General features: G+C 46.9%; 2 protein-coding genes across 4 annotated transcripts in view; both read right to left on the bottom strand.

Annotated features, from left to right (window-relative positions):
* HAS3 (hyaluronan synthase 3) overlaps positions 1-9303 on the bottom strand; it is a 40493-nt gene extending 31190 nt beyond the window's left edge. The window contains exons 1-2 of one of the 3 annotated variants that reach the window (XM_055366274.2): positions 9185-9303; positions 7969-8058 (exon numbers count right to left, since the gene is read on the bottom strand). The gene's annotated coding sequence lies outside the window, so the exon portion shown is untranslated. Of the gene's footprint in view, positions 1-7792; positions 8059-9184 lie in introns of all 3 variants that reach the window. The other 2 variants (XM_063699678.1, XM_063699677.1) reach the window with 2 other exon arrangements.
* TANGO6 (transport and golgi organization 6 homolog) overlaps positions 8329-26181 on the bottom strand; it is a 241422-nt gene continuing 223569 nt past the window's right edge. Inside the window, exon 18 of the mRNA XM_019011975.4 lies at positions 8329-10031. Coding sequence (XP_018867520.3) covers positions 9855-10031 — 177 coding nt within the window. The 3' untranslated portion in view covers positions 8329-9854. The remainder of the gene's footprint in view (positions 10032-26181) is intronic.

Here is a 26181-nt window from a genome sequence, read left to right as displayed (position 1 = left end):
GGCTGGGCTCAGTGGCTCATGCCTATAATCCCAGTACTTTGGGAGGTCAAGGTGAACTGATCTCTTGAGGTCGGAAGTTCAAGACCAGCCTGGCCAACATGGTGAAACCCCATCTCTACTAAAAAATACAAAAAGTAGCTGTGTGTGGTGGCATGCGCCTGTAATCCCAGCTACTCAGGAGGCTGAGGCAGGAGAATCGCTTGAACTCGGGAGGTGGAGATTGCAGGTGAGCCGAGATTGCGCCACTGCACTCCAGCCTGAGTAACAGAGACCCTGTCTCAAAAAACAAAACAAAAAACAAACAAAAATGATACAATGTTGTTCTGAGAATGGTATCTGAAAATTGAAGCCCTGCTTATAGGAAATGGATGGGAAAGCAACAATCTTCAAAGAAGACATTTCTGGAGTTGATGGGAAGACTTGCTACATTTTCTATGTTGCACATTTGCCACATGGCTTTCTGCCTCCTCTGCTCCCAGGAAGGCAGTCTTAGATGTTTACTATCTTGGCCACTCTACAAAAGAAGCCTTTCCATAAGCAATTTACCAAAGCTGCCAAAGTGCAGGAGCAGGTGGGCTGCGGAGCTTTCACACACCTCCTTCCAGCTTCTGGGCAAACTACAAGGTCAAACTCAAGAGGTATAACAAATTTTGGTGTCTGAGGTTGTTTCTGTGGTTGTTTTCCCAGAGATTATTTTGCTATGTTGCCCAGGCTAGCCTCAAACTCCTGGGCTCAAATGATCCTTCTGCCAAGACCTCCTGAGTAGCTAGGATTACAAACCACCGTGCCTGGCTTGAGGTTGGGTTTTGATGTACTAGGACACTTTTTTGAGGCTGTTTGGGTTAAAGCTTAAGTTGACATAGGTGTTCCATTTAAACAAGCAGGGAATCACTTTTTTTTTTTTTTTCTTTTTTTGAGATGGAGTTGCACTCTGTCACCCAGGCTGGAGTGCAGTGGCACGATCTTGGCTCACTGCAACCTCCGCCTCCTGGGCTAGTGATTCTCCTGCCTCAGCCTCCCGAGTAGCTGGGGCTACTGATGCACACCACCACACCTTGCTAATTTTTACATTTTTAGTAGAGACGGTGTTTCACTATGTTGGCCAGGCTGGTCTTGAACTCCAGATCTCAAGAGATCCACCTGCCTTGGCCTCCCAAAATGCTGGGATTACAGGTGTGACCACCACGTGGGAACCACTTTCTTTATCCACACTTATACTAAGAACAGATTTTAACAATTTAGAAATACAGTATCTATGTATTGGTAGCAGCAAGCACGGTGGGAAAAAGCACAGCCTTTGGAGCCAGACTGCTTGGGTCCAGTACTGGTTTGGCTGCTTCTTACTGGCTATGTAATCTGAGTCAATTAGCCTCGTGTGTGCCTCAGTTTTCCTATCTGCAGAACAGGGTCATAGTAAGACCTATCTCACAGGCCCAGTGTGAGGGCTAACGGGATTAATATGTGTCAAGTGCACAGAAGGGCATAATAAGCTTTTTAGAGTGTTAACTGTAATTGTGATCTTGACATACAGTGATGCAGAGGTACAACCATTCAACCCGGGCTTTCCAGATGAACCCGTACTTTAAGGGGCCATCAGACCTTATGTCCTGAATCTGGTTTGGGAAATATAGTCATTATTCTAGGGACATTCCAAACCCCATGAGAAGGCATACCCTATACACCAAGGGCAGAGTCTCAGAGATGAGAAACCTCTTTTAAATAGACCTGCAGGGGCTCAAGATTTCTCTCCCGGATGACTATTTATAAGCCACGAACTAGTAATTATAAGCCACTAATTAGTATTTGCACCTGGGACACGGCTGCTGGTGGGTGTAACTTGCAAAGCATATTAGCGTGTCCCTGTTGTTGGTTTTGGTACACAGAAAACTCCAGCCCTGAAGACTTCCTAGTCCTGAATTATTTAGAGAATGGTATCAACACTGCTTTGAGACTGAACTTGCATTTCATGGGTGTTAAAGCAAAGTCAGCTGAGGGTGGGGGAATGTAGATTGGTACAAACTTTTGGGGGGACATTTGGTACTAACATTTGAAATGGTTATACACTTTTGATCTGGCACTCCAACCTTTTAAGACCTATTGCATAGAAACATTTCGGTATGCAAAGTTATGTCTGAGAATCATTGAAAAACCATTGGAAATTAGAAACAAGTCAACAGAACCATCAATAAACAAATGCGTAAGCTGCAGTTTACCCAAACAATGGAAGCCATGCCATCATCACAAAGGAAGAGATCTGTGAGTACTGATATGAGTGTCTCCAAGGTATATGACTCAGAAAAAATGATGCGGGGCACTATTTGGGGTAATAAAATATGGTAATAAATAAAGATCTAGAGGGATTTTGCACCAGTTGTCAGTGGTAATCTTGGGCAGGAGTTGAGGTGAGATCGTGGGAATTTTTCTTTCTTTGGAAATACGGTATCTCTTGGGTAGCAGCAATGCACAGGGTAAAAAGCACAGCCTTTGGAGAAAGACTACCTGGGTCCAAATACTGGTTTGGCTACTCCTTACTGGTCATGTAATCTGGGCAAGTAATTTGCCTCTTGTGTGCCTCAGTTTTCCCATCTGTAGTCATAGTAAGACCTATCTCAGAGTGTGAGGGTCAAGGGAATTAATATGTATCGTGCTGGGCACAGTGGTTCAAGCCTGTAATCCCAGCACTTTGGGAGGCCGAGGCAGGTGGATCTTTTGAGCCCAGGAGTTTGAGACCAGACTGGGCAACATGGTGAAACCCTGTCTCTACTTTTTAAAAAATACGAAAATTAGCTAGGCATGGTAGCACGCCCCTGTAGTCCCAGCTACTCGGGAGGCTGAGGCAGGAGAATTGCTTGAACCCGGGAGGCAGAGGTTGCTGTGAACCGAGATTGCACCACTGCACTCCAGCCTGGACAACAGAGCAAGACTCTGTCTAAAAAAAAAAAATTAGCTGAGTGTGGTGGTGCACGTCTGTAGTTCCAGCTACTCAGGAGGCTGAGGTGGGAGGATCACCTGAGCCTGAGAAATAGAGATTTCAGCGAGCTGTGATTGTGCCACTGCACTCCAGCCTGGGTGACAGAGAGAGACTGTCTCCAAAAAAAAAGTGCCAAGTGCACATATTACAAACTACAGATACATTAAACTTGTTCTAAGTCACATCACGTATCGTCTGAAAATGTACACAAATACGCACAGCAGCCAGGCATTGTACCTGCGGGCTGTACCACTCCTCAGACTGGAGGGCAGAGGGCCAGCACGGGGGAGGTGGTAGGCAGCGCCGACCATGTGTCAGTGGAGCGCAAACGCCTTCTTGGTGGGCCCCACGTGTTGGGGTTCATGTGTATATGTGAGCACCTGAGTTTGCATCTCAAACTCTACTCTGCTTGAAAGGCTTTTACTTCTGTACTCACTTTGTGGGGAAGAAGCTCCATTGTATTCAACAGATGTTCAAAACATTTCATGGAGGGTCTTCCGATGTAGTAAACAGGCTCCTGGCTGCGACCCAGCAGACTTGGAGCCAAATCCCACCAAGGGAGGATGTCAAGAGCCTGCCTCCCTGTTCTTCAAGATTGTTGTGAGAATCAGACAAGCTTATGGATGGAAAATGACTTTCCAAAATAAAGGAAATGCAAACACTGATCTTGCAACACTGTGTTACAAAGAACCGCAGAGGGCACTCTGGAGGAGGGCCACAAAAACTGAGGCCTGGTAGCGTGGAGCTACGGACTCCCTATGAAGAACTGGGGAGGACAACAGGGGATGACCTCCCTAATGATGTTTCAGCTTTCCAGGGCCGAAGGTGGGGTCTGCATTGCCCCCTCACCTTGCCAGCCTGTGCAGAGGGCGCTGAGCACAGCCCTGAGCTCTGCCTGCAGGAAAGAGGCAGCACCGGGTATTGTAAGGAGCAACACAGGTTCCCAACCCCCAAGCAGTGATTCAGTTCCAACAGAGTGGAGCATGGCAGGCAGAGGTGCCGCGCACTGCAGTGTGGCTGCTGCATGTGACTGCAGCATGTCTGTGGCTGCAGAGCTTGCTGAGGACACAGCCAGGCTCTCTGAGGTCAAAGCTGCTGCTGGGGGAAGGGGCGTATTGGGGAAGAAGACCCCTCATGGTCAGGGAAATGTGGCACCTCTCACAGCTCCGGTTTCTGACTCTCTCTCCCTTTGCCACAGAAATTCTGGCCGAGATTTTAGATTTCTGTGCAAAGACTGCAGAAGCTTATCTGGTTTTGCACAGGTCAGATGACTCATCTCTCGACTTATCAATTGATCCACTTTCACATGTTGTAGCCAGCCCTCCAATGCGGCAAACAGTTGGGTGAGAGGCACAGTCAGGTGGCAGGCAGCACTTCATTCAGTCACCCTCGCAGACAAAGAGACAAAACAGGTGGATGGACCCAGGGTAAATCAACACGCTTGCTCTCCTTTTTGAGCCAAAGAGGAGAAACTGCTGCTACCAGAGAAGAGGAGCTGAAACAACAGAGCCACCGAGGCCAAGTTGGGGGGTGGCATGAAAAGGGCTGGGGATCACTGCTTCCTTTTTATGGAGGGGAAAAAACTGGCTGGGTATGGTTATATGCATTTCTTTTATTTTTTCCATTTTGGGGACAGGCTCTCACTCTGCTGCCCAGGCTGGAGTGCAGAGGTGCAGTCACAGCTCACTGCTGCCTCAAACTCCTGGACACAAGCGATCCTCTTACTTCAGCACCCCTTCCTCCTGAGACCTGCTCTTACCTCTGGGCCTTGGCACTTGCTGTTCCCATTACCTGGAACACTCTTTCCCCATTATTTTAGTGCTCATTAATTCACCTCCTGATCGTTATTCAAATAGCAACTTCTCAGCGAGGCTACCTCTGAACAACAAATCTCAACTTACTGTTCCCACGCTCCTCCCTCCTGACTTTATTTTCTCCATAGCATCTCTCACCACTTTACTTTCTTTTCTTTTCTTTTTTTTTTTTGAGATGGAGTCTTGCTCTTCATCCAGGCTGGAGTGCAGTGGCACAATCTCATTCACTGCAACCTCTGCCTCCTGGGTTTAAGCGATTCTCCCGCCTCAGCCTCCTGAGCAGCTGGGATTACAGGCGCGCCCAACCACACCTGCCTAATTTTTGTATTTTTAGTAGAGACAGGGTTTCGCCATGTTGGCCAGGCTGGTCTCAAACTCCTGACCTCAGGTGATCCGCCTGCCTCGGCCTCCCAAATTGCTGGGATTACAGGTGTGAGCCACCGTGCCCGGCCCCACTTGACATTGTTTATCTTATTTGTTATCTGTCTCCCTCCACTGCCTCATAAACTCTCCCCGAGGGTAAGAGTTCTGTTTTGTTCACTGTTGTGTTCTCAGGGCCCAGTGCAGCATCTGGTACGTAATAGGTGCTCGATAAATTGTTGTCATTGCTTGTGGTTTGCTTTCCTACACCCCAGTCCCTGGCACACTGGCTGTTACATGTGGATGAGCAGGCAGAGCCATAGGAAAGCAAAGAAGTGGAGGAGAGGGGTGAACAAACGAAGCAAGGGCCAGGTGCAGTAGCTCATGCCTGTAATCCCAGCACTTTGGGAGGCCGAGGCGGGCAGACCACCTGAGGTCAGGAGTTGGAGACCAGCCTGGCCAACATGGCGAAACCCTGTCTCTACTAAAAATAAAAAAAAAATAGTTGGGCGTGGTGGCAGATGCCTGTAATCCCAGCTACTTGGGAGGCTAAGGCAGGAGAATTGCTTGAACCCAGGAGGCGGATGCTGCAGTGAGCCAAGATCGCACCATTGCACTCCAGCCAGGGCAACAGAGCAAAACTCTGTCTCAAAAAAAAAAAAAAAAAAAGCCGGGTGCGGTGGCTCATGCCTGTCATCCCAGCACTTTGGGAGGCCAAGGCAGGTGGATCATGAGGTCAGGAGTTCAAGACCAGCCTGGCCAAGAAGGTGAAACCCTGTCTCTACTAAAAATACAAAAAGAAAAAAAAAAAAAGCAACAACAAAGCAAGGGACATGGAAGAGGAGATTGGGAAATTATGAGTGTGGAGAGATGATAAGGAGCAAAGCAAAAGTTAAGAGATTTCTGATTAAATAACAGAGAACTTGGAGAAGGGCAAGTTTGTGCCAAGGAGGAAGAAAAACAAAGCAGAGAGGGGAAACTCTCCAGAATGTTCAGGAAGTCTAACCTGAAAAAGCAGTTGAAGCTTGGGCAGAAGCCTGGGGTTTGGCTGTAGCCACAAGTGGGGCCTCTGCATGTCTCCTGTGGCTGAGCCATCCCCTGTAGAGCAAGGGGGTGGTGGATGGCGGGCCTGGGAAGAGGAGGAAGAGCCTAGGAGGGGAAAAAGGAGAGGAGGCAGCACGGGACCAAGCACAAGGCTGAGTGAGTGCCACAGAGGAGTCTAGGAGAAAGGCTGCTGGGTGGTGGAGGACGCTGAAGGTGAGGGGCCAGCAGAGCCTCAGCGAGCCGGGTGGAGGCGGCAGCAGAAGGGGCAGTGGGAGGTGGGAAGGTGGTCTCTGAGGGAGAAGAGCAGGGTGGGGATGGGAGGCAAGACACACCTCACAGGGTCCATGTAGGGAAGTGTCACTTTTGTTCCCGTGTATTTCGTTTAAGTTTTTGTGCTTTTATTTATCTTCTGGGACAGAGTTTCGCTCTTGTTGCCCAGGCTGGAGTGCAATGGCGCAATTTCGGCTCACCGCAATCTCTGCTTCCCAGGTTCAAGCGATTCTCCCGCCTCAGCCTCCTGAGTAGCTGGGATTACAGGCATGCGCCACCACACCCGGCTAATTTTGTATTTTTAGTAGAGACGGGGTTTCTCCATGTTGGTCAGGCTGGTCTCGAACTCCCGACCTCAGGTGATCTGCCCACTTCGGCCTCCCAAAGTGTTGGGATTACAGGCGTAAGCCACTGTGCCTGGCCGTTTTTGTGCTTTTATTATCCTAAAGTTTTAACATTCTTTCCCAAGGACTATCATTCATACACACACACACACACACACACACACACACACACACACACACACACACACAATATAGAAAATCTGAAAATTTTTAATAATTTGCTCATGTTTAAGAGGATTACATTAGAGCCCAGTGTGGTGGCTCACACCTATAAACCCAGTGCTTTGGAAGGCTAACGTGGGAGGACTGCTTGAGGCCAGCAGTTCAAGACCAGCCTGGGCAACATAGCAAGACCCTGTCTCTACAAAAAAAAAATTAGCCAGGTGCAATAATGCACACCTGTGGTCCCAGCTACTTGGGATGTTAAGGTGGATGGATTGCTTGAGCCCAGGAGGTCAAGGCTGCAGTGAGGTATGATTATGCCACTTCACTCCAGCCTGGGTGACAAAGTGAGACCCTGTCTGTTAAAAAGAAAAAAAAATAGGCCAGGCATGGTAGCTCATGCCTGTAATCCCAACACTTTAGGAAACCGAGTAAGGAGGATTGCTTGAGCCTAGGAGTTTGAGACAAGCCTGGGCAACATAGCGAGACCTCATCTCTGCTAAAATTTTAAAAATTAGCCAGGCATGGTGGTGCACACCTGTGATCCCAGCTACTCGGGGGTGCTGAGGTGGGAGAATTCCTTGAGCCCAGGAGGTCAAGGCTGCAGTGAGCCATGACTGCACTACTCCATACCAGCTTGGGCAACAGAGCAAAACTGTCTTAAAATAAAGGTCAGGCACGGTGGCTCATGCCTGTAATCCCAGCACTTTGGGAGGCCAAAGTGGGCAGATCACCTGAGGCCAGTAGTTCAAGATCAGCCTGGCCAATATGGAGAAACCCTGTCTCTACTAAAAACACAAAAATTAGCCAGGCATGGTGGTGCGCACCTGTGGTTCCAGCTACTTGGGAGGCTGATGCTTGAGCCCAGGAGTTGGAGGTTGCAGTGAGCCAAGGTTGTGCCAATGCACTCCTGCCTGGGTGACACAGTGAGACTCTGTCTCAAAAAAAAAAAAGAAAGAAAGAGGAAATAGATCAATACAGAGCTAGGCATAATGGCACATACCTGTAATCCCAGGTACTCAGGAGGCTGAGGGGGGAGGACTGCTTGAGTCCAGAAGTCGAGAATAGCCTGGGCAATGTAGTGAGACCCCACCTCAAAAAAAATCAATAAAGAACAGATGTTTTCAGCCACTTGCCAAATAGTTCAAATTAAGAGGTGATCTATAAATAGAGATAAAGGTACTAGGGTGCTTCATGAGGCACTTGAGGATTTTGGACTAGATAGTGTCTTAGACTAATCAAGGTGGTCAATCAGGATCTGTCCTCAGAACTGGAATGCGGTTAATGCAAATGAAGTTGTAAGTGAAATGGATTGTGCAACACATTCGGTCTGCTGGTCTGAAGTGGGTTGCGTGGAGTCTAGTTAAAGGAAGGCCAAGAAACAAGCATTTTTATTGTACATCCAGCTGGCCCAAAGGAGATTCTTCTTAGATTTGAAAGCCACAATGCCCATTTTCTAGACATCCTTGATTTGGAGAATAGAAATTAATACAGCTACACTAGCTGAATGGAAATATTCCTTAAACACACCTAGCTAGATTTGTTCTAATTCTCTGCTCACTAAGCTCACTTGTGATCCTGTTCATAAGATGGCCTCTTTAAAGGGATGCCACCAAGGAAGATCTGACTCAGAACCATGTCTGTGATCTGGCCAGAGAGAAATATCCTGTTGTTAACTAGCAAATAGCCATGTTTGTGTATAGATCCTTCAGTCACTCAGCTTTTGGAAACTGCGTTTTGGTTCCTGTGGGTCTGGTCACCCCAGAGAGCGTGATAAAATCCTGTGATAAAATTCTGTATCTAGCCCTGCAAAGCTGAGGACTGATCAAGCATCTCTGTGTTGGCCTCATCAAGGTGTTGACAACAGAGAGGGCTAATATGAAGCAGCCAGCCAGTATCTCCTTTCTGTTATCTCTTTTAGCTGCAATCAAAATGCAGCGGCCAAAATATATAAAGAAATAAAGTGGAGACCACAGTGCTATATCTGAAATTGTTTCAACAGCCCTGGCATTAGGCCACCAGCATGCATTCTTTCCAGCCTGCATTCAGTGTGAACCCATTGTCTAGGCATTCATCTTTCTGAAGGAGCAGAGGACAGAAGGCAGGATGTAAACTCTCTGGATGCTCGTGGTTCTTTTCTCCTGATAATCAGGGCAACTCTCTGCAAACAGCAGCAAGAGTGAAGAAGAATGGCCTGGGAGGATAAATAGAGGGCTTACCCTTCTTCTCTGGAAGAGTCAACCAGCTTGATTGTCCTTTCTGGGCATCAGAGCCTCTTCAACTCCACAGTTTTCCATCTCGACACCAGAGGACCAGATTTAGCCCTGTTGTTCTTTCCATCCAAGATAATTTTGTTCCATTTTGCATTATTTGATAACTATTTCCTTCCCCTCCCCACCTCCAACTGCATCTCCTACTCTGAAATGCCTCTTGAGCAGCCAAGGGTGGCCAGTTCTGCTCCCCATTTTCCTGAGGAAGAAGAATCTCAGCCTGAAAGAATATAGAGCTAGGTGACATATGGGTGGCCAACCGCTTCTCCTCAAGTTCCAAGAGAGTGGGCAATTAGTGAAATTCCATCAGTCATGTTAAAATATACTTTCACCAGGTAGACATCCTTCTTTCAATGCTAGAGGACAGTGAAAAATGTAGATTAATGAGATCTGTAACTGTTTTCTCTTAACTGCACACCCCTCAGGCTGAATGCGGGAGTGCTAAACAGATGCCTTCGGAAGGGACCCTGAAGACCCAAGTGACCTGCACCATAAAACCACCCTGAGGGTCAGCCATGCTGCCAGCACTCAAGAGGCAGCAGGGCCACCTGCTGGAAGACCTGGGCACGGCTCTGGGTGCCTGGCCCTGCCTGCCTCCTCCATGTCCTTGAAGCCAGGTCTACGGCAGGACCATGATCTTCTTCTCCAGCTTCTGTGGAGGGAACAGGAAGTTTTTCATGATGTCATCCAGCTCTTCTAGGGCCAACTGGGCATGGAGCTTGGCCACGTCATCGGGCTCCAGACACACTACGTGCTTCAGCAGGTGGTAGAGATCCTTGAGGACGGCGCTCAGCACCTGCATGAGAGAGACAGCCATGACCGCCTGTCTACTGTGCCGGCATTTCTCAGTACGACTGAACTGCCCTCTCCTCCTGCCTGAGGAGATCTGTGAGGACATCCACAAACTTCCTGAAGATAATGTGGCTGGGTGCAGTGGCTCATGCCTGTAATCCGCACTTTGGGAGGCCAAGGCAGGCAAATCACTTGAGTCCAGGAGTTTGAGACCAGCGTGGGCAACGTGGCAAAACCCCATCTCTACAAAATATACAAAAATCAGCCAGGTGTGGTGGCACATGCCTGTAGTCCCAGCTACTGAGGAGGCTGGGGTTGGGAGGATCATCTGAGCCTGGGAGGTCAAGGCTGTAGTGAGCCATGACGGTGCGAAAAAAAAAAAAAAAAAAAGAAGATAATGCATGGCCATCTTGGGTTGGAGAAGGAGGCAGGGGTGGCGCTAGCCCTCGTACTGAGATAGGTTTCCCATTGTGTTTCTCACTCACCCCATGCCTAGCTACATAGCCTTGGGGCTTCTGCTCCCCTTTACTCCCAGGCCCAATCATAGTTCCCAGACTCCTTTATTCAGTCCCAAAGCATGGCAGAGACCTCAGGACCACAGACAGGCAAGACTGCCCAGATACGGTTGCTCCCAGAGCAAATGATTACCAGCATTTTCCTCCCCAGCTCCCCATAAAGCCCTCTGCTGGCACCCACAGAACGGGCAACTATCTTATGAAACCCAGGAGGCTTTTTTTTTTTTTTTTTGAGACGGAGTCTCACTCTGTTGCCAGGCTGGAGTGCGGTTGCACGATCTCGGCTCACTGTAACCTCTGCCTCCAGGGTTCAAGCAATTCTCCTGCTTCAGCCTCCTGAGTAGCTGGGACTACAGGTGCGCACCACCACGCCCAGCTAATTTTTGTATTTTTAGTAGAGACAGGGTTTCACCATGTTGGCCATGATGGTCTCAATCTCTTGACCTTGTGATCTGCCTGCCTCGGCCTCCCAAAGTATTGCTATTACAGGCATGAGCCACCCCGCCTGGCCTAGGAGGCTATTTCTTGAGCAATCATGCCTTTCCTTGCCCCTACTTTAAAAATCTGTCACCAGGCCGGTGCGGTGGCACATGCCTGTAATCCCAGCACTTTGAGAGGCCAAAATGGGCAGATTACTTGAGATCAGGAGTTAGTGACCAGCCTGGCCAACATGGTGAAACCGTGTCTCTACCAAAAATACAAAAATTTGCCATTTGTAGTCCCAGCACTTTGGAAGGCCGAGGCGGGCAGATCACGAGGTCAGGATAGTTTAAGACCAGCCTGGCCAACACAGTGAAACCTTGTTTCTGCTAAAAATATAAAAAATTAGCTGGGCGTGGTGGCAGGCACCTGTAATCCCAGCTACTTCGGAGGATGAAGCAGGAGAATCACTTGAACCCAGGAGGCGGAGGTTGCAGTGAGCCCAGTGAGCCGAGATGGCACCACTGAACTCCAGCCTGGGTGACAGAGCTAGACTCCATCTTAAAAAAGTGGCACACGCCTATAATCTCAGCTACTCAGAGGGCGAGGCAGGAGAATCACTTGAACCCAGGAGGCGGAGGTTGCAGCGAGCCAAGATCGAGCCACTGCACTCCAGCCTGGGCAACAGAGTGAGTGAGACTCTGTCTCAAAAAAAAAAAAAAGTCTGCTACTACAGTTTCCATTTTTCATGACCAATGCTCCGATTTTATGGTCTGATATGGAATTGGGAGGGTGTCAAAAGTACCTACTCACAGGAGCTCCTACTTCCCTAAAAAATCCTCCCAGCTTGGGAGCTAGAACTTCTAGCAAGAAACAGGTTTCAAAGGAACAGGGAAACAAAAATAAGGGAACTGAGGCCGGGTGTGGTGGCTCAGGCCTGAAATCCCAGCACTTGGGAGGCCAAGGTAGGTGGATCATTTGAGGTCAGGAGTTTGAGTCCAGCCTGGCCAACAAGGTGAAACCCCATCTCTACTAAAAATAAAAATTAGCAGGTGTGGTAGCACGCACCTGTAATCCCAGCTACTGGGGAGGCGGAGGTTGCAGTGAGCCAAGATCATGCCACTGCACTCCAGCCTGGGCAACAGAGTGAGACTCACCCAAAAAATAAAATTAAAAAAAAAAAGTAAGGAGATTTAGGGACCAACTCGTCCAACTAGGTACAGGAGGCAATTGGGCCACAGGGGGTCATGTGACTTGTCTGCAGCTACTTGTAAAGTTACTTCTGGTCCAGGGCTTTTTGCCTCAAATACTACTACTTTTTGGGTCAGGTACTATTTTAGGTACTTTCTATATATGATCTAATTTTTCTGCCAGTCCTACAGAGGAAGGTTATTTTTATTTATTTATTTATTTTTGGGACGGAATTGTGCTCTGTCGCCCAGGCTGGAGTGCAGTGGCGCACTCTTGGCTCACTGCAAGCTCCGCCTCCTGGGTTCACACCATTCTCCTGCCTTAGCCTCCCGAGTAGCTGGGACTACAGGCGCCCACCACCACGACCGGCTAATTTTTTGTATTTTTAGTAGAGACAGGGTTTCACCGTGTTAGCCAGGATGGTCTCGATCTCCTGACCTCATGATCTGCCCGCCTCGGCCTCCCAAAGTGCTGGGATTATAGGCGTGAGCCACTTCGCCCGGCCTAGAGGAAGGTTATTAGCCCCATCTTATATTTGCAGAAACTGAGGGTTAGAGGGTTGAGGTTACTCAGCTAAAAAAATGATGGAGCCAGGTTTCCAACATCCAGAGCCTGTGTTCTTATTTTTTATTTTTATTGAAAAGATAATACAGTACAAAAGAGTACATATTAAAAGGTAAGGCTCTCTTCTACTCCAGACTCCTAGCTGTTTCCCTTCTCAGAGGACATCATTCATATGAAGACATTTTCTCAGTGTTTACAAGCACACATGTGTATATTTCTGTTTCTTGTCCCCTCTCCCCCAGTTTTTTTAGACAGGGTCTCACTCTGTTGTCCAGGCTAAAGTACAGTAGTGCAATCATAGCTCACTGCAGCCTCAATCTCCTGGGCTCCAGCAATCCTCCATCTCAGCCTCCCAAGTAGCTGGGACTACAGGCATACACCACCATGCTTGGCATTTTTATTTTTTTGCTATGTTGCCCAGGCTGGTCTTGAAATCCTGGGCTCAAGCAATCCTCCCACCTCAGAGGTAGGGATTACAGGCATGAGCCACCAAGCCCAGCCTTCCCTTACCTTTTTAAAGTACAAAATTATATTCTACGCTCTGTTGTGTACCATGATTTTTCCCCCCATTTAACATGTTTTGTAGATCTTTTGTATAATTGGCACATATGGAAATAACTTATTTTTTATAGCTGCAGAGGATGAATGTAATGCAGTTTATTTACCCATCTTTCCAATGAAAGTAATTTAAATTCTTTTTATCTTTTGCTATTGCAAATATTGCTGCAATAAACATTTTTTTGAAGATGGGGTCCTGCTATATTGCGCAGGCTGGTCTTGAACTCCTGGCCTCAAGTGATTCTCCCACCTCAGCCTCCTGAGTAGTCAAGATTAGAGGCATAAGCCACTGTGCCCAGTGCAATATGCATTCTGATACTTAAGTCATTACAGACATGTACAAGTATATCTGTAGGACAAATATCTAGAAATGGAATTTCTGGCTCAAAGGGTAATGCGCATTACAATTTTGATAGATACGGCCAGAGAGGTTCCAATAATTTACATTTTCCTCAAACACTATGAAAATTCCTGTTTCCCCATATTCTTATCAGTGCCATGTGTTGTAAACTCCTTATTTTTGTTAATCCAGTAGAAAAAAATAGCATTTTGCTGTTATGAATTTGCATACTTCTAACAAATATATAAACATAAATTTGTATTTTTTTCTGGTATGTATAATTCAGCTTCTCCTTAATGATTCGTAAAAACTCCATTTTTTTTTTAAGTCCATTATCTGTCATATGAGTTGCAAATATTTTTCTCCCAGTTGGCATTTTTTCTTTGTGAAATTTTTTATTCTGGTGAAGAAATTTCCATTTTTGATGTAGTTAAATTTATCAAATGTTTTCCTTTGTGGTTTCTGGATTTTGTATTTTGCTTAAAAGAAATAGGGCCTATAATTTTAGCCATTATACTATGCGGTTTCTTTATTTTCTTTTATATTTATTTATTTATTGGTTGATTTTTGAGACAGTTTTGCTCTTGTTGCCCAGGCTGGAGTGCAATGCACGATCTCGGCTCACTGCAACCTCCGCCTCCCGGGTTCAAGCGATTCTCTTGCCTCAGCCTCTGGAGTAGGTGGGATTACAGGCATGCGCCACCATGCCTGGCTAATTTTGAATTTTTTAAAAAATAGAGACAGGGTTTTGCCATGTTGGTCAGGCTGGTTTTGCAATCCTGACCTCAGGTGATCCGCCCACCTTGGCCTCCCAAAGTGCTGGGATTACAGGCATGAGCCACTGCACCCGGCCTATATTTTATTTTTGAGACCAAGTCTCCCAGGCTGGAGTGCAGTAGCCGAGACGGGCAGATCACCTGAGCTCAGGAGTTCGAGACCAGCCTGGCGAACATGGCAAAACCCTGTCTCTACTAAAAATATACAAATTAGCTGGGCGTGGTGGTGCATGCCTGTAATGCCAGGCTGAGATAGGAGGCTGAGATGGGAGAATCACTGGAACCAAGGAGCTGGAGGTTGCAGTGAGCCAAGATTGCACCACTGCACTCCAGCATGCGTGACAGAGCAAGACTCTGTCTCAAAAAATAAAAATAAAAATAAAAATAAAAATAAAATAAAATATAGAAATGTATATTTAACTTAGTCAACTCTACGCAAAGATTTTGTAAGGCCATTTAACAATGGAAACATCTAGATCTTGCCTTTAAAAGGCTTCTGGTCTAGTGGGGATGAATAAGAAGATATTCACGTAAAGACAGACAATACAGAATAGAACATGGTAAAGGTCACAGGGAGCAGAGAGAGAGTGATGAGACATCAGAGAAAAGAGAGGCCACATTTTAGGAATAGGAAAGTGCACTGGAGATGGCGAATGGAAATGATGGGAAATAGTTAATTCAGCGGGTAACAAGCACATGGTCTGGGCCCAGGGTCCCCTGAGCATTCCACCAAGTAGACTGTGTCTAGCACCACGTGTCTTGGACTTGCTATAAGAAGAGAGCAAGAGCCTTTCCATCTTTTGATATTCCTGATCAGCATGGACACTGGGGAGTGGAGGCAGGAAGTCAGGGGAAAGGGCTACATAGAACAAGCTCCCCAGGCCGACCCTTCCCCACAGCGGGCCTCCCTCTGGCCGCCTGTGCTCCAGCTGTGCCGGTTTCTTTCTTTTCTTGCCTGAACAAAGCTCCTCTCAAGGCCTTTGCATATGCTAGTCCCTCAGCCTGGGAGGCTATTAATATTTTGCTTCCTCTTCCTAGGACTCTTATACCCTTGGCCTCCGGGATTCTTTCCCTAACCCCCCCACCTAGGTAAGTCTTCCTGCCCTTCCTGGAATTCTGTTTGTAGCCCCTATCAGGACTGTAATGTAAATATTTATTGTGGGGCAGGCTGGTGGTGTAAAAAATAAACAAATAAAAAATAAAATAAATATTTATTGTGTACTTTAAAAAAGGTTTTCCTCTCTAGATGATAAGTACTATTGACACTGAGGCCATGTTTTGCCTTTTTTTTCTTTTTTCTTTTTTGAGAAAGAGTCTCGCTCTGTTGCCCAGGCTTGAGTGCAGTGGCTCTATCTCAGCTCACTGCCAACCTCCGCCTCCGGGGTTCAAGCGATTCTTGTGCCTCAGCCTCCCGAGTAGCTGGGATTACAGGCACGTGCCACCACGCCCAGCTAATTTTTGTATTTTTAGTAGAGACAGGGTTTCACCATGTTGGCCAGGCTGGTCTTGAACTCCTGACCTCAAGTGATCCGCCCACCTTGGCCTCCCAAAGTGCTGGGATTACAGGCACGTGCCACCACGCCCGGCTAATTTTTGTATTTTTAGTAGAGACAGGGTTTCACCATGTTGGCCAGGCTGGTCTTGAACTCCTGACCTGAAGTGATCCACCCATCTCAGCCTCCCAAAGTGCTGGGTGGGATTACAGGCGTGAGCCACCACGCCTGGCAGCCTTGCCTTTTTCACTCTGGTATAGCCCCAATGCCTCAGAAAGTGACTGGTACATTGCTCATACCTAAAAAAAAAGTATGAGTGAATAAAGGCATTCATGCGTGCCACTCCTGGCTAAAAGCAGGTAAAAGCAGAAACTCCTAAGAATGTCGACTGAAACACTGCCAGACAACTACGGTTGTGACCTGCAGTCACACAAGGTCCCATGCTCAAGAGGGCCAGGTTTGCTTGGTCTAATGATCTGCTGTTGCCATCCTAAAATTCTTCCAGCCTGGGTAACATAGCAAGACCTCATCTCTACTAAAAAAAAAAAAAAAAAAAAAAAAAAAAAAATTAGCCAGGCATGGTGGCACACGCCTGCACTCTAGGGCTTGGAGGCTAGGGCTGGAAGATCCCTAGAGCTCAGGAGTTTGTGACTGCAGTGAACTGTGATCGTGCCACTGCACTCTATCCTGGGAGACAGAGTGAGACCCTGTCTCAAAAAAAAAAAATCATAATAATCTTATTTTTCAACTTATGTGTGTTTTGTTTTGTTTTGTTTTTTTTGAGACAGAGTCGTGCTCTGTCGCCCAGGCTGGAGTTCAATGGTGCGATCTTGGCTTACTACAACCTCCGCCTCCTGTGTTCAAGCGATTCTCCTGCCTCAGCCTCCTGTGAACCTGTGTTTTGTAAATGAACTCCAATGGGACAGGGAGCATGAATGTCAGTGGAGGAGGTAAGATTGTGTTCACTCCTCTTTGCCAGAGCATTTGCATCTGGAGTTCACTGTGCCCCATAAGCACAGGATTCTGGTGGACTCACCATATGGGGGAGGACAACAAGGCTAGAAGCAAGTACAAGGCAGGCATGGCTGTTACATGTAAGAGTGGGCAAATGGAAGCCCCAACAGCTTGGAGAGGTGACACTTTTCATGCACTTTCCATGCGTTGTTTCGAACACAGAAAGAAGGCAACGGCTTTCTAAAAAACACAGAGGACCATGGAACCCGACTGCATCTTTCTTACTCATTCACTTCCTTGTTTTAGCCAGTCATTTACACTGAAAATAATGGCACAGCAGGGCAACCCATTGTTCTTGTTCCTTTCAGTCCTTTCTTATCAGTAAATCAAAGGCAGACAGTGTTGGTTGAATGTAAATGTATCAAGAAATGAGGCTGGGCACGGTAGCTCACACATGTAATCCTAGCATTTTGGGAGGCCAAGGCAGGCAGATCGCCTGAGGTCAGGAGTTCGAGACCAGCCTGGCCAACATGGTGAAACCCTGTCTCTACTAAAAATACAAAAATTAGCCAGGCGTGGTGGTGGGTGCCTGTAATTCCAGCTACTCGGAAGGCTGAGGCACGAGAATCACTTAAACCTGGGAGGTGGAGGTTGCAGTGAGCCTAGATCGTGCCACTGCATTCCAGCCTGGGAGACAGAGCAAGACTCCATCTCAAAAAAAAAAAAAAAAAAAAAAAAAGAAATGAAATAAAAATGTTGAATTCAGGCCAGTCGCGGTGGCTCATGCCTGTAATCCCAACACTTTGGGAGGGCAAGGTGGGAAGATCACAAGGTCAGGAGATTGAGACCATCCTGGCCAACATGGTGAAACCCCGTCTCTACTAAAATACAAAAAATTAGCTGGGCACGGTGGTGCGCGCCTGTAGTCCCAGCTACTTGGGAGGCTGAAACAGGAGGCAGAGTGAGCTGAGACTGAGCCACTGTACTCCAGTCCGGGTAACACAGAGTGAGACTCTGTCTCAAAAGAAAAAAAAAAAAAGTTGAATTCAGCTGGTGCAATGGCTTGTGCCTGTAATCCCGGCACTTTGGGAGGCCAAGGCAGGAGGATTGCCTGACCCCAGGAGTTCAAGAGCAGCCTGAACAACATGGTGAAACCCCATCTCTACAAAAAGTACAAAAATTAGCCAGGTGTGGTGGGGTGTGCCTGTAGTCCCAGCTACTCGGGAGGCTGAGGTGAGGGGGTTGCTTGAACCCAGGAGGTTGAGGCTGCAGTGGGCCATGATCTTGCCACTGCACTCTGGCCTGGGTGACAGAGTGAGACCCTGTCTCAAAAAAAAAAAAAAAAAAAGTTGAATTCGTGTTGTGTAGAGTTTCTACTGTTCTGCTAAGAAGGAAATACATATGAAATACAAATTGTGTAATTTCAGTGATTCTGTGTAGGAGCTAATGCTCTTATATTTGCATTTAGAATTGGCATTGCACAATGTAAAGATGAACAGTAAAATTCATGCTAATAATTTAACATTTTAATTTTTCTCCAGCAAATAATAAACATCATGACAAGTTGAGAGAGAGACTTAGACCCCATCTCTTAAAAAAAAAAAAAAGCAGACTTTGGAAGGAAAAAAATTATATTTCAGGCCAGGCACAGTGGCTCATACCTGTGATCTGTGCACTTTTGGAAGGCCAAGGTGGGTGGATCAACTGAGCTCAGGAGTTCGAGACCAGCCTGAGCAACATGGCGAAACCCCGTCTCTACTAAAAAATTAGCCAGGCGTAGTGGCGCATGCCTGTAATCCCAGATACTCGGGAGGCTGAGGCAGGAGAATTGCTTGAACCTGGGAGGCGGAGGTTGCAGTGAGCCAAGAATGGCGCTACCGCACACTAGCCTGGGCAATAGGGCGAGATTCTGCCTCCAAAAATAATAATAATAATAATAATTATACACACACACACACACACACACACACACACACACACACAGGCATTCGAACCAGAGTGACTCCATTTTGAGTGAGAGCTGGAAAATGAGGCTGAGACTTGCTGGGCTGCATTCCCAGCAAGTTAGGTATTCCTAACCTCTAGATGTTTATGGTTAAGGGAATGAATTAGTAATGTTTACCAAACAGACTCAGACTTAGGAGTGTCCAGATATCCCGATATCTGGAGAACAAAGACATTCCTAATTTTGCTTTAAAGATGATAATTTGATTCTTGTAAAGTATAGTAATTAAGAAAATTAATCCTTTATCACAAGTCCTTGTAGCAGAGCACATCGCCCCATATATACGAGTATTGTATCTAGGGTGGACACGTTCCTTCTCTTTCGGGAACGTCCTACTCTGTCTATGGAGCAGCTGTTCTTTCACTACTTTACTCTCTTAATAAATTTGCTTTTACTTTCCACTGCAGACTCGCCCTGAATTCCCTCTTGCACAAGATCCAAGAAGCCTCTTTTGGGGTCTGGATCGGGACCCCTTTTCTGTAATACACACACACACACACACACACACACACACACACACACACACACAGCACTAATGGTACTTTCTTCTTGTTGTTATTTGTTTTCCCTAGCAAGGAGCCCTACATTTTAATCTGCACTGGGACCCACATATTATACGGTCAGCCTGCAAACAACCCTCAATGCTCCTAGCCCAGTGTCACCACGTGAAGCACCTGAGTCCTGTGAGCAAACCTCAGGAAGATGCTGCCTGGTCCCTGCTGGGCAGTTACCTCCTGGGCTTTCTTAGGGAGCTTCTGAGCCACAGTCAGGTCTCCTAGGTCAGGGGCCTGACTCTGTGGCCTCACCCGAGTGCCTTTTTTTTTTTTTTTTTTAAGATGGAGTCTTGCTCTGTGCCCCCCAGGCTGGAGAGCAGTGAATGGCATGATCTCGGCTCACTGCAACCTCCACCTCCTGGGTTCAAGCGATTCTCCTGCCTCAGCCTCCCATATTGCTGGGATTACAGGCGCCCACCACCACGCTGAGCTAATTTTTGTATTTTTAGTAGAGACGGAGTTTCACCATATTGGCCAGGCTGGTCTCAAACACCTGACCTTGTGATCTGCCGGCCTCAGCCTCCCAAAGTGCTGGGATTACAGGCATGAGCCACCAGGCCTGGCTTCGAGTGCCATTTCTAACCTGTCTTTGGGCAAGGAAGTCTTATTTTTCCTGAGGCTGGCCACATGAAAATGAGCGAATTCCCGGCAGAGGATGACTCTCCACCGCTATTGCCTCACGATTACTCACTCACTCAATAATCAGTACTGTGGGCCTCTGTCATGCCCAGGCACTGTGCTGGCGATAAAAAAGATGAATAAGGCACGAACCCTCCCAGGTGGCAGCTACAGCCCTGTGGGGAGGTAGTACACACACCCCACATGGAGTGATCTCCGTTCTAAGAGAGAAACACAGGCAATTCTGTAGAAGCAAAGGAAGTCATTTCCGCCTTTGGAGGTGGGTGGAGGAAGAGGAACCTGTACCTGCTCTGTGAAAGTGCCTTCACTCTGACATTTATTCCCAGCCAATGGGTGGCACCAAGGAAATGGCTTGGGGGAACTTTAGTAAGTCTTCCAGCTCCCAAGCCACCACAAAAAGAAGGCAGTTTCCAAGCAAAACCAGCATGCTTGCTATGCAGGTACAGCCTAAAGACAAATCTCCCAACACTCTCTCCAATGGATTATAGCCCAAAGCATCTCTATATATAGAAATTCTAGAGCTTCCACTTTTTTTTTTTTTTTTTTAAAGAAGGTCTCACTCTGTCACCCAGGCTGGTCTCCTGGCTTCTTGTGCCCCATCCTCCAGTGTTTGTTACAAGGTCATCTTTTTTTTTTTTTCCTTTTAGAGGAATCTTTCACTTAGAAATATTTTTGAGATTTTTTTGCTAGAGCCTCCTAACATTCAAAGTAAAGTCAGCTTTTACTTGTTAAAAAGGGATACTCACAGGTATTCTGTTCTTTCTCCGTGTGGGTAGGAATTTCCCCCTGGGCACTGCTGTGTCCTTAAAATAACAATACTGCCTGTGCAAAACCCACTCCACACTTGAGGGGTGCTGAGCTCCCTGTTATCAGTTACTGGATCTCTGTTTTTAGTAACTGAGTGTTAAGCAAAGCTCCTGCTTAATTAATGGGTCTATCTTAGCAACCCACCCTGGTATAGAGCTTCTTCCCAATCCCTGTGACTCTAGGGATCCCACACATCACAGGACTTCCTCTGGACTCCCCAAGGATCAAAGCTTCCTGCCAGCCAGGGATTGTCACCAAATCCCATGGATCAGGGGCTGAATACAAGGAGAGTTCAAAGGTAAAGTTACAGGAGCCTCTGTGGGGGGCAGGATATAGGCAATCCCACAGCGGAAACCTCTCATTATGAGTTCAGCACACCTGCTGTTCATCCCCCGACTGTATCAGGCCCAAGGACTCCAGGGCAAGGTGGAGTGGGTATGGCTGTGAGTAGGCTGGGTGCGTCTCATTCACAGGAAAGCTAGTTTAGCTGCTTGCACTCAGTGGTTGAAACAAACACTTTCACCATCTGAGAAGCTTAGGCCAAGGATATCTTAAAGAAGTACCCAGACTCCTGGTCTGAAAACTCTTTGGAAGGGGGTGGCGTTCAGATTCTTTATCAAAAGAATTTAGAGAGCGCATGTGACACACACACACACACACACACACACACACACACACACACACACACACACACACGGTCTCCCTCTCTCTTCACCCTCCCTCTTTCCAGGCGCCAGTTGGCCTGAAACACACAAAGCTGAAGCTTCAGGGACAAGGGCAGTCTTTAGGGTTAGACGTGGCTCAGAGAGGACCAGAAGAGGCTTGGCAAACTGAAAAGGGAAGGTGTGAGTAAAAGACTGCCTTGGGCACACAGGTGCACTTTCAATGGAAAAGCAGGAAGACAGTGTTTGACTCTTTCAATGAGCTTGACCTGGAACATTTGCCGAGTGGTTGTATCTTTAAGATCAAAAGAAGAAATAAATGGCAAATATCTTTCTTCTCTTTACTTCCTAAATTGATTTGTTTGATTATAAAAGCCATATTACCACAATCCAGAATATATGAAAATAGAGGAAGAAAAAAGGCTCTAGTTAGTCTACCTCTCTAACACAAGCTCCATGAGTAAAGACAGTAATGAGTAGATTCATTTACACTTAAAAATTATTTTAATATTTTAAAGGTCATTTACATTTCAAGATGTTTTTTACTACTGGAACTTGGTGAATGAAATGGCTATTCTGTTCTTATTGTGTGAGATCAACAAAACACAACACGAATGGTCAAAAATAAGACATTTACAGAACAAGAACTCTGGACACGGTGATCTAGCAGAGGTTTTTCCATCTATAACTTCTTAATAGGAAAATGAGTTGCTAAATATAAAAGGACAAAAACGTTAAATGCTAGCATACACTCATTGTGTCACAGGCGTTAAAACCAGAGTGACTGCATTTTGAGTGAAGGCTGGAAAATGAGGCTGAGACTTGCTGGGCTGCATTCCCAGAAAGTTAGGCATTCCCAACTTCTAGGTGTTTATGGTTAAGGGAATAGATTGATAATGTTTACCAAACAGACCCAGACTTGGAAGTGTCCAGATATCCCAGTATCTGGGAACAAAGGCATTCCTAAATTTTGCTTTAACAAAGGCATTCCTAATTTTATGGTGGCTCACACCTGTAATCACACTTTGGGAGGCCAGAGGTGGGTGGATCACCTGAGGTCAGGAGTTTGAGGCCAGCCTGGCTAACATGGTGAAACTCCGTCTCTACTAAGAGTACAAAAATTAGCTGGGCATGGTGGTGGGCACCTGTAATCCCAGTTACTTGGGAGGCTGAGGCAGGAGAATTGCCTGAATCTGGGAGACAGAGGTTGCAGTGAGCCAAGACCACCCCATTACATTCCAGCATGGGCAACCAGAGCGAAATTCCGTCTCAGAAAATAATAATAATAATAATAATAATAATAATAATATTGATTCTTGCAAACTACAGCAATTAAGAAAATTAATCCTTTATCACAAACCCTTGTAGCAGAGCACATCTCCCCAAGATCTTTTGTGTGTTTTTTTTTTTTTTTTTTTGAGGTGGAGTCTCCCTCTGTCACCCGGGCTGGAGTGTAGTGGTGTGATCTTGGCTCACTGCAACCTCTGCCTCCCAGATTCAAGTGATTCTCCTGCCTCAGCCTCTTAAGTAGCTGGGATTACGGACAAGCGCTTCCATGCCTGGCTAATTTTTGTATTTTTAGTAGGGACGGGGTTTCACCATGTTGGCCAGGCTGGTCTTAAACTTCTGACCTCAGGTGATCCCCCTGCTTCGGCCTCCCAAAGTGCTGGGATTACAGGCGTGAGCCACTGCGCCTGGCCCCAAGATCTTTTTCTATCTTATATATATAAGCATTGTACCTAGGGTGGACGTGTTCCTCCTCTTACTTTCAGGAATGCCCTACTCTGTCTATGGAGTAGCTGTTCTTTCACTACTTTCTTTTCTTTTCTTTTTTTTTTTTGAGAAGGAGTCTCGCTCTATCGCCGAGGCTGGAGTGCAGTGGCATGATCTCGACTCACTGCAACCTCCGCTTCCTGGGTTCAAGTGATTCTCTTGCCTCAGCCTCCCGAGTAGCTGGGATTACAGGCACATGCCACACCTAGCTTTTTTTTTTTTTTTTTTTTAGTACAGACAGGGTTTTGCAATGTTGGTCAGGCTGGTCTTGAACTCCTGACCTCATGTGATCTGCCCGCCTCGGCCTCCCAAAGTGCTGGGATTACAGGCATGAGCCACCGTGCCCGGCCCACTACTTTATTTTCTTAATAAACTTGCTTTTACTTTGCAATGTGGACTCGCCCTGAATTCTTTCTTGCGCGAGATCCAAGATCCCTTTCTTGGGGTCTGGATGGAGACCCCTTTCCTTGTAACAGTTGTATTTAGAAATTCAATATTCTATAGAAACAAGAGATGAAGCGAACAAAGATCAAAAAGAAAGAAGGCTACATTCCACACAATCCTATCAACCACCAATTGTGACTCCCTTTGTGGTTGAGAAATAAATAAGAGGCACAAAGACAAAAACAGAGGAATAACACGCAAGTTATACACAGAAATAATAAGACAGGTGAAGACGGGGGAAAGTGGTGAACTGGAGCTGGTGGCTGGAGATTGTCCTGGCAGAAAAAAAGATTCTCTAGATTGAGGTCCAGAAGAGAAGACTCCAGAATCCGACTAGTTCTGTTTAAAAACATGTTGGAATAAGCATTAGGTGTGGTATGAATCTGTCAGAAAGCAACAGTCCAACTTCTAAGCACCTTCATCTTGCCCAAGATGTGATTTTGTGGCTAAGAGATGTGAGAGGGAACAGATGAGACTATTACGGGGCAGAGAGTCAAGAATCGTCAGTAGAGAACAACTCAGCAAAATTTCCCACATTGTGTGCAGGAGACTAGGCTAAGTATTCTGCTGAATGGCTCCCACACCCAGGAGCTCACACCCTGTTGGGGAGGCAGACACACAGAATTAAGCCTAATGGTCAGGAGGCAGGCAAACTGAGTGAAGTGGACCCTAGAGCTCCCAATTATTAGCTAGGGAATCTTGAACAAACTACTTCACTTCTAGGAACCCCAGTGATCTCATCTGTAAAATGGGAATAAGTTTGCCTCCTGAAGGTTGCAGTAAGAATTAATGTATCTAAAGATCCAAGAACATGGCTGGGTACGGTGGCTCATGCCTGTAATCCCAGCACTGTGGGAGGCTGAGGCAGGTGGATCACCTGAGGTCAGGAGTTCGAGACCAGCCTGGCCAACATGGCAAAACCCCTTCTCTACTAAAAATAGGAAAAAAATTACCTGAGCGTGGTGGCGGGCACCTGTAATCCCAGCTACACGGGAGGCTGAGGCAGAAGAAGTGCTTGAATCTGGGAGGCGGAGGTTGTAGTGAGCCAAGATGGCGTCACCACACTCCAGCCTGGGCGACAAGAGCGAGACTCCATCTCAAAACAACAACAACAAATACAAAGATCCAAGCACAAGGACTTGCAAATGGTGGGTGCTAAAGAAGTGATGGTTTGTCAGTGAAGACTGTGACCTCTGTGAGGGCCAGGACCATGTCCATCCTGTAACTCTTACATCACTGAGGCCTGGAAGAGAGCCTAACATGCAGTAAATCTTTGAAGAATGAATGAATGGCAACGGTAGCTAATCCTTACATAGTACTTAGTATATGCCAGGTATGATTCCAGGCATTTTGTCTACATTAACTCAATCCCCACAACACAATTATCATTTCCAATTTGCCCAGGTTCACACAGCTAGTAATGGGTAGATCCAGGATTCAAACCCTGGTAGCCTGACTCCAGAGTAGTGTTCTTTATTAATCACTATACTGTACCGTCTCTCAAAGCAGTTATTATTATGACTATTATTATTATTGAGACAGAGTCTCTCTGTACCCAGGCTGGTGTACAGTGGCACGATCATAGCTCACTGCATGCAGCATTGAAGCTCAGGTGATCCTCCTGCCTCAGGCTCCCAAGCAGTTGGGACTATAGGTGTGCATCACCATGCTCAGGTAATTTTTTTTTTTTTTTCAAGACAAGAGTCTTGCTCTGTTGCCCAGGCTAGAGTGCAGTGGTGTGATCTTGGCTCACCGCAACCTCTGCCTCCCAGGTTCAAGCAATTCTTCTGCCTCAGCCTCCCGAGTAGCTGGGACTACAGGCATGCGCCACCATGCCTGGCTAATTTTTGTATTTTTAGTAGAGACGGGGTTTCTTTTCTTTTTCTTTTTTTTTGAGACAGAGTTTCACTCTTGTTGTCCAGGCTGGAGTGCAATGGTGCAATCTTGGCTCACCACAACCTCCGCCTCCTGGGTTCAAGCGATTCTCCTGCCTCAGCCTCCCGAGTAGCTGGGATTACAGTCATGTGCCACCACACCCAGCTAATTTTGTATTTTTAGTAGAGACAGGGTTTCTCCATGTTGGCCAGGCTGGTCTTGAACTCCCGACTTCAGGTGATCCGCCCGCCTCGGCCTCCCAAAGTGCTGGGATTAGAGGCACGAGCCACTGTGCCCGGCCAGTAGAGACAGGGTTTCACCATGTTGCCCAGGCTGGTCTCCAACTCCTGACCTTGTGATCCGCCCACCTTGGCCTCCCAAAGTACTGGGATTATAGGCGTGTGCCACGGCGCCCAGTGTTTTTTTTTTTTTTTTTTTTTGAGATGGAGTTTCGCTCTTGTTGCCCAGGCTGGAGTTCAGTGGCGCGATCTTGGCTCACTGCAACCTTCACCTCCCAGGTCTCCAGGTTCAAGCGATTCTCCTGCCTCAGCCTCCTGAGTAGCTGGGATTACAGGCACCCGCCA

This window comes from Gorilla gorilla, chromosome 18, assembly GCF_029281585.2.
Source record: "Gorilla gorilla gorilla isolate KB3781 chromosome 18, NHGRI_mGorGor1-v2.1_pri, whole genome shotgun sequence".
NCBI classification, from domain to species: Eukaryota; Metazoa; Chordata; class Mammalia; order Primates; family Hominidae; genus Gorilla; species Gorilla gorilla.
This window is presented reverse-complemented; position numbering and strand designations above follow the sequence as displayed.